The 13,885-nt window shown below is 33.0% G+C and overlaps 1 protein-coding gene across 1 annotated transcript; it reads left to right on the plus strand.

Annotated features, from left to right (window-relative positions):
* Positions 1-2,033: 2,033 nt before the first annotated feature.
* LOC129264840 (mitochondrial import inner membrane translocase subunit Tim9-like) lies at positions 2,034-8,114 on the plus strand. Its single transcript, XM_054902795.2, has 3 exons — positions 2,034-2,224; positions 2,724-2,819; positions 3,996-8,114. Exons 1-3 carry the CDS (start codon positions 2,192-2,194, stop codon positions 4,125-4,127), a joined length of 261 nt encoding a protein of 86 aa, XP_054758770.1. The 5' UTR covers positions 2,034-2,191; the 3' UTR covers positions 4,128-8,114.
* Positions 8,115-13,885: the final 5,771 nt, after the last annotated feature.

A 13,885-nucleotide genomic window follows, 5' to 3' on the forward strand; every position in this document is an offset into this window, starting at 1 on the left:
TAGGGAAAATACTTCCAAATGTATTCCCCGATATTGCGATTAAATGACACCAAAAAGCAACCTCCGTCACTAGTCACACGAGTGATACCGACTTCAATGCGCTCGCTATAGCTTTCCTTTCAAAAGAGTACAATAGACTCAATCGGTCTTGTCTTGCCTTTGTTGGTGTGACTAGCACGCATGAATGCATGTCATGAGCGTCGCTATAGAAAAATGTATATTACATATATGGGTATGAGGGAAAAAGGCGTTTTTTACATATTTAAGCAGCTTTTATGTTAATGAAACCTCTTGGAAAAGTTAGAGGAGGGATTGCTCTGCAGGTCGCAAGCAATTACATTCGGACACCTTAAAACATAGTCCCGCAAGAGCCTGTCGAAGGTACCCCACCCTTATCCAAAGCTTGACTATTAAAATATCTTGCCCTTTGGAGCCCTCAATGTGGCAAAATGATGCTACGGTTAGGTATAAAAACAACTTTTATTTTCTTGAAATCACTTGCAGACGAAAGAGTAGGCTTTTCTCCATCAGCTACATTTAAATAAGTGAGGGCACAACAATGCCTACCCTCTCAGGGGGCTGCCCCAAGTCACCCACCCCCTTTTTCGTATTTTGCCCATTTCTTGGAAAATTTGTCAATTTGGAGCCACATTGATAAAAAAGTGTTTCTACTATGTAGTGAAACCACTTTTATCGTTTTAAACCACTTGGAGACAAAAGAATAGACTTTTTTCTATCTGCTACATATAAAGAATTACTGGAAATTCGAAGCCACCCCTGTCAGTGGGATGCCTAAAACACCTTCCCCTTTTTCCATATTTTTCAAATTTATGGAAAAATCTGAAAAGTTGGAGCCCCCACTGAGGCTAAAGGGTGTTTCTGCTAAAAAGCAATCCATTTAATTGTCTTAAAACCACATGGAGACGAAAGATTTGCCTTTCCTCTATCAGTTACATATAAAGAGGTGCTGGTACAGCAAAGCCTACCCCCGTCAGGGGCTCCTGAAATTACCCACCCCTACAGTAAGGAAGAAAGTTCAGACTATCCAGTCATAAATAAAGAAGAAAATTTATCAATGATTTCCTTGGCTAAAAAAAAATAGTTACGAAAGAAACCATGTTTATCAACATACACACAAGTGCATATTTGGGACTGTCAAACAATGTATTTCAGTGTGTGCAATACTAGACGATCATTCGAAACCTGATCTTTTTGAAGCATAACAGAAGTGAAAATTTATCCTTATACTGCTTACAAATGATAGAGCTACCCCAATTTTTAGGAAATGTGGACATTACAAGAGTTTTCATTGGTAAGAAATGTGAAGTTTGACAGTTCTGTGGGAGATTTCTTCCAGAGCAAACTTCGTTCGTGCAGCACCGTAGAAACCATGGGCTGCGTGGACTAGGCGCTAGCTAGCTAGGTATTCTAGACTGCCATTGATTCTGTGTGTGTGTGTACGTGTCTGAGCTGTGTGTTTATTGCAGAAAATGGCGCAAATTTTGCAATTCGAATCATGACTTATAAACTTTTTTGAAAGAAATTAATGATATGGCTTTTTTTCTCTCTTTTTCTTTTCTATATTTTTGATGGTGAAATATGGGGAATCTTTATAAAATATAATTTCTATATGAGAATTTTGCTTGCCCGATTCGGGCAATTAGTTTTTATCTGTGCTTCAAAACACTTGCCCGACTCTAACTTTTACTTGCCCCGGGCAATCGGGCAAGCGCTTATGTCGCACCCTGCATTGGCAAAAGTTGACCCATATCATTTATTCTGAATACATTTGCATTTTTATGATATATGTATGCAAATGCAATGTTTTTATTTATGCATGCAAGGTTGACTCATATTTTGTATATCACTATTTAATGGAGATTTTTGATAGAGTATATGTTTGTTTCAGAACAGTGTATGTTAGCTATATAATTCAGGATATTAGAATTTACTCTCCCAGAGTTATCATGAATGATGTACATACAAGACAGAATGCTTCTGTTCTGTTCGATGTTTGTTATTATCATTATTACAGTACCTGTACAAGTATCAACTTTTCATCTCCTTGCAGATCTGTAAATTTGCAGAAGATTGACATTGAGAAGCAAGTAGTTGACCCGCAGATACAATCCTTTCCTATGAGAGATTTATTCCCTGCAGCCAAGTAGCAATAAAAAAACACTTCAAAATCATGGCAGTGCAACCTCAAATGGATGCAAAGCAGGTAGAGTACATGGAATTTATGTTGATAAAACATTAAGCTAAGGAAATTAGAAAGTCAATTCCTGACCTTTTTATGTATGATTTTTTGTTGCAATGAAGTAATCACGTACATTGTGGTCTATTCTAACATTTGGATGTGGACCAATCTGAGTTTGAGATACCATTCAATGTTTTCTCACCTTATATGCAATATATCATGTTTAAAAAAATGCATGTTCAAGATAGTAGTTTCCTTATTTCTCTTTACAGTGTAGAGAAATAAAACAGATTTTGAAATCAACAACACATTTACATTTAAACAGAGGTGGTTAGGCATGCCTACCAACCTTACAATGTAGAGGATGGGAAATAGGTGTTTGAAGTATGGAAAACAAGGCAGATAATTTGTCACAAAAGGACAGACTGAATTGTCTAGAATAGAGGAAAGTTACTTCCTTGTTTACAATTATATATAGAGGTGAAAGTGTTAAGGCACTCTTTTCCTTTTCTTTACATCGCAGTTGAAGGAATTTCTCCACTCCTACAACAAGCTGACAGAAGCATGCTTCCTGGATTGCATCAATGACTTCACTAATAGAAAGCTACATGATAATGAGGTTAGTTGACTGTTCATGTTTGAAGTTTTCATAGGCCTCTTTTTCACCAAATATATTTCAAGATATTTTTTGTATTATTCATTTTGAGAGATTAAGAATTCAAGTAACTTTGCTTAATTCGATTCTTTTGGGATCACAGAAATCTGTTTAACTTATGAGAAATTTGATCAAAGAAGAGGTTCATATAACTTGTGTTTTGCATAGGCTAGTCTGAAAATTGCTTTAAATTTAAATTTTATATCCCAAAGAATTTCAAACCTGATAATATCACTGGCGCCCATCTTACGAAGAATTTCAATAGTTCTGAATAAAAACCCAAACTGGATTCGATATCAAAATTCTGTAATTATGCGATCGAATTTAGATATATCTCAATTTTAAGTTTGTATTAAAATCTATCACATCTTTTTGTGTGATTGGACCCTGTCCAATTTTCTATTTTCAAAATAAGTTTATGTTTATGTATGATCTTATGGCTTGTATTTTTAAGTCAGGTTTAACTAAGACCATGGTCTAACTCTGCTAAAATTATGGATAGCCTAAAAAAATTCCTTACATTGTGTGTTTCTTATGTTTATTGTGCTCTTTCTTAACTTGTGAATGATGAAAAAAGCTATCTTATCTATCCTTCTGCAATGGTAAAGAATGATTTGAGAGAAAAATGAACTGATGCATTGAAATTCTATTAGAGATTTATGCCACTATTGGCTATCCATAGTTAAACCGCATTTTTAAACCAGAGTTTAAATTAAACCCAACTTTAGAATACGGGCCTATGAATTTATGCTCATTAGCAAATTATATTTGATATCTACAATGACATCATAAAGTATACATGTATACTCCCTTTAGGAAGTCAAAGGAAATGATTGATATTCTATGAATGATGAGAGATAGTGCCAAGTGATTTAGAGTAAATAGAAACTTGATGATTTTTACAAATGTTTAAAGGAAAATAATCAAAGCTATCATAAGGATGAGATGCCTGTTCAAATGCAGACCTCATAAATCAAGACAATTCATAATTAGAAAATATGACGAAACTGATTCTGTGGCTTGTACATGGCAAAATTCCTAAAACTGTCTTAAAAAATTGAATATTAATAAAACATGCAGAGTGGAATAAAAAAAAGTATAATATTCTAAATTTTGTTTTCTTTCACCTCAACATTGCAGAAACACTGTTCATTTAACTGCATGGAGAAGTACCTTAAGATGACGCAGAGAGTTTCCTTGAGATTTCAAGAGTACCAGGTCCAACAGAATGAAGGTCTTATAGCCCAACAAGCAAAGTTTGGTGGTAGATAGTAAAGGATATAAACTATAAAATACAAATCAAATTGACTGTTGCCAGCATTTAATAGTCAAATCCAGCTTCGGCCAGATTTTAGCGGCCTCATTACAAACTGTTTCAAGTGGCTTTGTGACTCTGAACTACTGGCCTCAGCTCTGAAATTAACGAGTATTGTTGAATATAATGTAACTATTAGAGGACTACCGACACCATTCAATGCAACCAGCTTGGATACTCCTGTCAGTGTTGCTTCTTTGTGGTGCTTTTTTAGGATCATCTTTGGGGTGTTGCAAGAAACTTGATTGCAACCGATTGCAAATTTCAATTGCGAATTTGTGATGAACAGATCACTGAACTATATCGACTCGATTTATAGACTTTTCTGCAAGAGAAGACGAACAAAACAATAAAAAATTTACAAACATTTCCAAGACAATTTATGATTGATTTGGGGACCAAAAATTTATTTAGTAATCGATTGCAAATTTCTTGCAATGCCCCCTTAGTTTGAACTGCATTAATACAAATATACTCATCCCATTGGTCTGATGGTTGCTCAGATTTTACCTGGCCATACATGACTATGTACATGTAGCTACCATATTTGATCTTTCTTTGGTACAAAGATGAAGGGGGTATTCTGATCATTCAATTTATTTGTAAAGTTGGAACACAAATCCAAAAGGTGTTAACCACTCCACAATCATACCTCAACTGCAAAGAATTCTTTTACTCCCCTAGTGCATACATGAATCTTTCATTCTTATCCCGGTTGCAAATGAAGCCCTTTCTATATTTTGGCTGTTTTTTGTGCTGAAAAGGAGTCCCTTTTGCATCACTTAAAATTTTGTATATTTAATTCATTTCAAAATAAATATGGTTTCTTTAACCCATTCTGAATATAGCTACAATAATGCTTATGTGATATATCACTAATTGTTTGGTGTTTAATCTGCTTTTCTTATGTGATTTTCAATGTCTTCCTGTCTTTTCTTAATTGACAGACATGTACTTATTTTCACTATTGAGAGTAGACTACATCCCCACCCAAGTTGTAAAGTTTTATTATTAACCGTATCAGACATCTGAGCAGGGCAAATTTATTACATTATTGCTGCTTAAGACTGGGATCAAGTGGTCGGTCAATAAATTTCCATTTGTTTAACCACGGACAAATTGCCATAAAATGATAACTACCATGGTAACGGCTCTCAACAGCCAATCAAAATCAATCAAGAATTCCATGCAAGTTACCATTGGATGGCAAATTGTCCATATTAAGTAACCTTTGTGGAACAGAGCTCAGGGCCCTGTCTTACAATGAGTTGTGATTGATCCGATCGTTCACAACTATGGAAAGCCAGCACCGTCAACATCTGAAATGCCTGTTTATTCAAATTATTTTCTAGATATGTCATATATTCATCATTTTCAGTGTGCTTCTCTTTGTTCACAAAGTACATTGTGTAAATTTTCTGTAGAAAAAATTATGACATTGATGAATTTCGATATAGTTGACATTGATTAGATCAATCGTAACTCTTTGTAAGATGGGGCCCTGATGTTGTGGGTCTGTTAGGTCAGTGTTATTGTCTTGCCTATGCTCAAAACTCAAATGACTCAAAGAAATGAGAGTATATTCAAAGTAGAATCTGTGCCATTCTATATATTTGTACGGCATTCACTATATGTTGTGATCGCATTCCATAAATTATCAGAATGACAAGCAATCTACTGGTAGGTCAGTCAATATCAAGAGATTGGCTAGGACCCTGTCTTATAAGGAGTTGCGATAGATTAAACTAAAAATTGTAATTGATATAAAATTCCTATCTCTTAACTCTTTGTAACATGGGGCCCCTGGTCAAGAGTAACGATAGATTCAAATCAAACTTAACATTGTATTTGATATAAAATGAATTCCTATCCGTTATCTACACAAATTCAAATCAATTGCAATTTGAGTTTGTTTTTAATCTTTCACATCTCTTTGTGAGATGGTGCCCCTAGTCAACATAAATTGTATTCTTGCTGTATTCTGTCACCAAAATTTTGAAATAGAATCAGTTTAGGCTGGTTCTGCTTGATTCCTGGTGATTTTAAAAGTGTGAAAGTGGCTTTTAGTCCAGACACTGATATATTACTAGTGAGAGAATTATATGATGCAGCAGGTGTTATATGACATGTAATGCATCCCTGCTAATGAATGGACTGGAAGTGAGCAGTCATTAAAAGTGGGGTGTATTAAAGAAACTTTATTGGCTGGATTGTTAGGTTTCTATGCATCCAAGGAAAATAACACTCTCGAACGGGTTTTCTACATGCATTTGGAAAGTACTTCATTCCTAGTTTGCTATTTTGTGGATGGATTTGTAGATGTCATTTTCTTTGTTTACATTGACTATTTTAAGTTTAAATTCTTCTGATAGGTATTTTCAGTCTACTGTTTGCAAACTGGCCTCAGTGGTGCCCAAAAGTTAGTGAACCCTTCCTTAAAATGAACATGTTTAAAGTGTTCAAGTTCTGCCATGTTTTAGCGATTTAACAGTGAAGTCAGGTGATCAAATATTTCATTTGATAGTTTGTTTCTCTGGGCTTGCTGAACATTGAAGTGTTGTTGTCTACATTCAACACTAAGCATGGGGAGTAGTGAGGTTCACTATTTTTTAGCACAACTGTACATTATCAACATACTTGATGGTTTATTAATTTCTTTGAAGTTTTCAGAACTCAATTTGTATGATATGGTCAAGCCTGATTTTCATAAGTTTATGTTCTCTATTTATTTGTCTCATCCCATTTATCTTGCCCATAATGATTTTGGATGGACTTCCAGTTGTAGAGCTAAAAATTGAAACCATATTGCTTAGTACCCAATCTGTAATCATTTGGACTACTTATTACAATTACATAACATTACCAGTAATATTAGTCAGTTTTTTCCACAGAGTTTAAATAAGATATTATCCAGCATCTCAGGTGGGGATGCACACATTTTCTAACAAGCAAAATAGAAAAACATAAATAAATTTAAAAAAAATTTAAATAGAAAAAAGGCCTAAGGCATTTTTTAGTAGTATGAGAATTGATGCTTTGGATATTGAGCATCTCTGTCTATTAGAATGAAAATGTCTGAATTTAACTATTCAAAATAGTTGGCAATTGCAGTAGAATTCATTCAGAAAGAGCTATACTGTAAAGCCAGGGTTACACCAAAACCGAATCCTTCCTGAATTTTCTCAAATTCGAGGAGGGAGAACAGAATACTCCCGAAACCACCCGAATATATGTATTCAGATGGATTTGCAGGTGAATCGGTTCCGGTGTAACTTGGCCTTGAATAAAGAAGAAATTGTCATATTTTGGGGATAGTACTTGTTTCAAAATGTTGTCAAATGTAGTAACAATAAGATCGTTTAAGCAACATACATACAAAATGCAGTAGAAAGTTACAAAACTGATGGAGTGAATGCTCATTTGAATCATATTTCTGAAAAGTCACGAGTGGTGAGTTGAATACTGAAAGATCTCTCATGGAAGTCGGACAATATGAGACTGGTTTTCGTCAACTTCAGAGCAATTTTCTGGTTGCTATCATTTCCAAAACCCTTTTCTTCAATCATGAAATATACATGTATGTACATGTAGTAGCTCTTATATACAGTATTGTATTTGATGGATTGGACAAATGATAGCTGAAGAGCAATTTCTTCACTGCTACTGTTAAATCATTAAATGATGTTTGTGAAATGCAGTAAGAGCAGGTGCCAAACTTTCATTGTTGAGGTCTTAAACTAACATCAATTGTATTGTATGAAACAATATTTGCATTAAAGTAATTTGACATTTTACAATGCAGTGTATGATTTGTAAGATGGAGTATCGTATTACCTGTCTTTTCAAGTTTGTTGTTTCATACAAATACTCAACTTTTATTTTATGAGATACAGATCTTATTGAATGCTCAATTTTTTTATGAATAATAAAGATATGAATTTAAATATCCCCATTTCAGGTATTCATTTATAATTAGTCTTGCAATGCAGCATTGTTGTTTCCTGATAATCATGTGCATATTTATTTTTTATTTTTTCAAATTTAATTAATGAATGTATTTATTTATTTTCATTATTCATATATTTAAAGGACAAGTCCACCCCAACAAAAAGTTGATTTGAAGAAAAAGAGAAAAATCCAACAACCATAACACTGAAAATTTCATCAAAATTGGATGTAAAATAAGACAGTTATGACATTTTAAAATTTTGCTTAATTTCACAAAAAAGTTATATGCACATCCTGGTCGGTATGCAAATGAGGGAACTGATGACATCACTCACTATTTCTTTTGTATTTTATTATATGAAATATTATAATTTTCTCATTTTCCTATGAAACAAATTTGTATTCCTCCCTGAACATGTGGTATTACCATTTTTATAACATTTTATGGCTCAGTTAAGTTGGTCGTTAATGTCAAATTGGTAAAGAAGAAATATTGTATGATTCAAACAGTAAAAAAACAAAAACAATAGTGAGTGATGGACATATCGACTCTCATTTGCATGTCACTGAGGTTTTTTTCAAAAACAAGCGAAACTTCAAAATATCATAACTATCTTATTTTACATCCGATTTCGATATGCTTGTTTGATTTTTATCTCTTGATTCAAATCAACATTTTTCTGGGGTGGACTTGACCTTTAATCTATTTTATTTATTGTATTCATTCTATTATTTTTTTGGGCGGGGGTGCGCATATGTTTGAAGCATGTTCATTTAATTTCCAAGGTGGTTGAAGAGTTTTGGTTCAAACTGCTGATATACTTTATGTAAAGGTTAAATTCTGATGTACTGTAGTGTGAACAAGGACCCTAATTCAAACAGTCCTTTGCTCATTACACAAAAAAATGCTGATGACCTCAAATAAACAATTGGTTTACTTTACTTGATAAATATTGACCTACATACATGTATACTGGGTCAAAACAATGAGTTATCAGTTGGCTCAATCTGGAAATAATAAAATCAAGATATGCTTCATTTTCATTGTTAGAAATACAAGAGAAATAATCTTATCAGAATTCAGAACATGACCCTTCTTAGTTTCCAGCATAATATAGCAACATATGCTATTTCCAAATTATTTTTATTTTTTGTCCTAGAAACTGTTATCAGGTGTTTATTTCAATCAATATTTTGTCCTAAATTAAAGGTCAAATCCACCCCAGAAAAAAGTTGATTTGAATCAATAGAGGAAAATCAAATGAGAATAACACTGAAAACTTCATCAAAATTGGATGTAAAATAAGAAAGTTATGACATTTTAAAGTTTCGCTTATTTTTCACAAAAACAATTATATTCACAACTCAGTGATATGCAAATGAGAAAGTTGATGATGTCCACCACTGACTACTTCTTTTGTTTGAATTATACAATATTTCAATTTTTACAGATTTGGCAATAAGGACCAACTTGACAGAACCATGAAATATTGAAATAATGGTAATTCCACTTGTTCAGGGAGGAATAAAACTTTGTTTCACATGGCAATGGGGAGAAAATTAGAATATTTCATATAATAAAATACAAAAGAAATAGTGAGTGGATGATGTCATTAGTCCCTCATTTGCATACCAACCAGGATGTGTAGATAACTATTTTGTGAAATTAAGCGAAACTTGAAAATATTATAACTTCTTATTTTACATCCGATTTAGATGAAATTTTCAGCGTTATGTTTGTTAGATTTTTCTCTTTTTATTCAAAGCAAGTTTTTATTGGGGTGGACTTGTCCTTTAAACGTCTTTTAAAATGCAATTGTGATGAGATTCTATAGAACCACAGACTTTACAAGTTGTTTGAAGTCGGAGATCTTAAGCCTTCTGATCAGAAATGTATTTCCAACTTTTTTACTCCAAGGTATATCTTTACTTCCTGGGTCATCTTGTGGATCTGCAATGCATGATGGGTGGGCTTAAAAAGGGGGAAACAGAGTGGTTGAATGCTAACCCAAAACAACTGATGTTTGTGTGTTACTCTGTCTAATGCCTATTTGGTCTTATCCCACATGGTCTAAAGAAACTTGGGCTGGGACTTTTTGAATGTGATTAATACTGAAATTAAATCATCAACAAGATTTAACATCTGATTTCTAGTTAAGATGCAATTCCATCTTGTAACCATTACTTGATTTGTCAAATTGGTAGAAGACCAAATGGTCAGGAAAAATTTGGAAAAACATTCAACGAAACGTATCTAGTCCAAAGGTTTGGATGGAATGACAGACCAAATAGACAGACTACTAGTAATAGTTCCGGATTCACAAAGTTCTCAACCAATGGTTGAGTCAAGACCATGGATTCTCCATCCAAAAGACCAGTATTCAAAAAGATGGTTTCAAGTAAATCCATTTCTAGTCAGAATATCAGTAGACCGTTTGGGGTGGTCTGAAACTGTAGTCCCGATGATGAACTTGATTAAAGCCATTCAGTTTTTCAGTCCACTGTTGGAGAATCGGCCTCAGTGAAACAGTGGAATGAAAAACCGGTTACAAGTGAATCCATATTTATGAATTCAGACAGACAAATAAGACATTGTGGATATAACAAGGGAGGTTACCTGTTTAAATAAAATCAAGTCATCATAAACCATAAAACCTGTGACTTGTGCAATTATTACCTTAAAATCCAAAAACAAATGAAATATTTGCTTAGGGGCATATGTACGGAGGTAAGTACAAACTTGCAATGTTAAGGGCCATATTTTTATGGAACAAAGGCCATTAAATTCAAAGCAACTTGATTTAAAAAAAAATTGCATTTAACAAGATTTTTTTCTGCACACATTTCTCACTCCAAGAAGTCATAGATATGTGTTTTATATGAAGAGAAGACTCTGTAAAAAGAGTTGTATTTTATTATAATCTATATACATTCTGAACAGTAAAATTTACAATATAAGTATGTCAATACACCTATCTATACTAGTTAATGAATATAAATTGTATAATTTATGGATTATATTCTGATTACTTATGACCAATACATGGTTGATAAAACATAGATGTATATTTACAGATATTGCATCAAAAAGACATATTGATATAAGGCACACAGAAGGAGAACTTGAAAACAGACATTACAAAAATAGTTGAAATGGACAAACAAGTGCATGAATCAAAATGAGAAGTGAAATCCACTATGAAAATAAATGTATTTGAATAGAACAAAATCAGAAAAATTGGAAGGTAAAAAAAATGAGCAAAATATGATTTGCTTCCTTTCTTCAAGTTGTGAAGGATGAAATTATTTTGGCTTTACCATGCAAGCTAACCTCTTCAATCAAAGCAATGCACTCTATAAACCCTGAAAATTGAAATAACTGGCACTGTGATTTAAATCTTTGCATGGAAGAGTAATTTATGTCTTAATTCATTCATTCCATTATCAGCAAAGCAAAATATGATGGAAATCCATGTACAGGGCTCTTGGGGTAAAGTTCCATTTTGCTAATATGCATTTTATTAATCACATCTTTTAAAAAATATTTTAAATCAGAATTTGCCTAAATTCTATAATCCAATTCCTTCAATTTTATCTGTCTACTCAGGAGATTAATTTCCGGAGAGGAATTCCTTACAAATATTCCCATTTCAATACATGCATCAAACAATTTTCTAATAATTTTCTAATAATCTTGACGAATTATCATTAAAAAATAGCTTACTCAATCCTATCTCTCCATAATTTGTTCATTAAAAAATTGTACATTGGTTAAAGCATAAAGTACTGTGATTAACCAAACATAAATTTGTCAATCAAAACAAAGTTGATTATTGTTTTCCATTTTGAGATCGATACACATAGGCTACTGTTCAAATATCAATGAATTTAATGAGCCAATTGCATTTGCCTAAAAAATGAAGAGAGAAAATAGATAACATGATCAAAGACACCACCTCTGAATACATATCTTACTAAATCAAACCCCCTACAAATGACCTTTGAATATTCTAATAACATAGACATAATAGAATCGTACTTTTAATTCAAAATATATGCTATTTATATACCATGTTGCTATAGCTGAAATGCATAAAATGAAATAATCCTAAGTGTAGTCTTCTAAGCCAGGAAGGCAAAACACCTGTTGTAGCACTCTACTATTCTTCTTCATCACAAAGGAAATTCATGAGCCAAACAACCATCTCCAGAGCTTTTCCATCGATCGTACCTTGTCGTTATCGATGGCAGCGAGACCCAGAATGAAATGGTGGCAAAGTACGCTTCACATGTTGAATAGAGGTTTAACAGATTCATGACATTAACAGGTGTTTTCCCTTCCCTTCTCCATCAATTCACCCACATAGCCTTCGCATCAATCGATGGAGACATCCGGGTTTAGGGCCAATGTTTATCAGTAGAACATGGCCTAATCTTGTCCTTCTTTCGGGATTTTTTTAACTCACCTTATTACGAATTTCGAAGACATTATTCTTGTTACAAGTCAAACACATCCAGAAGATATTTTACAGAGTACTTTTTCCTTACCTCCATGACCTACCAAATTTTATATTCTGATCATTCTAAGCCTTTAAAGAAATATTGATTGACACTATATTACAACCATCTTGGTTCTTTTCCTCTAATTCAAAGACATCAGAATAGAAAACAATATCAACTCAATAATTGTCTAATATTGAGGATTTCTGAGGTATCTTCTATGCTTAATAGCGGTATGTTTATTTTTAATACCAAGCAGGTCCATGCAATAAGTTCCTATTTCACCCCAAATATAAAAAATGTTAGAAGCCAAAATATACTCTAAAAAGGAAAGAAAGCCAAAACCAAATATACCAAACATAAATGAAGGAAACTGACGAAAACTGAAAGCGTGAATAAGAACCAATCAAAAGATTATGTATGGAAAATAGTTTGTTCTAGTATTAAGAGATATCACAACTTACAAAGTTATTGCTTTCAAATAAACATAATCAATGCCAAGATGATTGCCAGGGGCAAAATTGGACGGATTATGGGAACAATTTTCTATCCAGTCCAAAATTAACTTTATTTACTATCGAAAGCTTAACATAAAATGTGATTTAGTCTATTGTACTGCAACATATGTACTTTTACTTTTATTTATGAAACTGGAGAGTGGAATCATGGCCCAAATTTACAGTCGGGATATACGCAGCTGTCTCATTTGACTAAAATTAGGCTGTTTTGTTAAATTGTGAGGCATGATGTCACCAACTTATTCTTTGAGGTTCAATCTTTTAATTACATATTGAACATTGGAACATTAATTGTCTGAAAATAAGTGGATGTGGGAAAAGTGAACATTCTAGTTTGTTGCATATATACAATCATAATAAAAACAATCAAGTAATGCCTAATTCTAACTATGTGTAAAAATATGGAATTTGGAGGATATTTTTAGACAAAATTGGCATCCCCTTTTTAGTTACTAGTCAAAAATCAAATCTTTATAAACTTGACTATTAGATATAAGTTCCCAGTATGTATTCTGATTTGTTATTCACAATTAGTATTTGACGATCTTTACTTCAAAAGAAAACAATATTGATTAAAATGAATATGAATTATTGTATCTACATTCAAATATCCCAATGTTAGTAAATGATGATTGCATTAAAGTGCTTGAATTAATCAAGCATTTATAAAAAACGAGTGGAACGCCTCTGGCAGTCTCGCCTGCATTACACGATTCAATATTGCAACAGTGCTGACTTTAAAAACAGCT

This window comes from Lytechinus pictus, chromosome 7 (genome assembly GCF_037042905.1).
Source record: "Lytechinus pictus isolate F3 Inbred chromosome 7, Lp3.0, whole genome shotgun sequence".
Taxonomy (NCBI): Eukaryota; Metazoa; Echinodermata; class Echinoidea; order Temnopleuroida; family Toxopneustidae; genus Lytechinus; species Lytechinus pictus.

Bases quoted from the DNA above. Each gene is read 5' to 3' on its own strand.
- LOC129264840 (XM_054902795.2), top strand. From the start codon at position 2,192: ATGGCAGTGCAACCTCAAATGGATGCAAAGCAG. The intron at 2,225-2,723 runs GTAGAGTACATG...TTTACATCGCAG, and splicing joins CTCAAATGGATGCAAAGCAG to TTGAAGGAATTTCTCCACTC. The intron at 2,820-3,995 runs GTTAGTTGACTG...TCAACATTGCAG, and splicing joins GAAAGCTACATGATAATGAG to AAACACTGTTCATTTAACTG.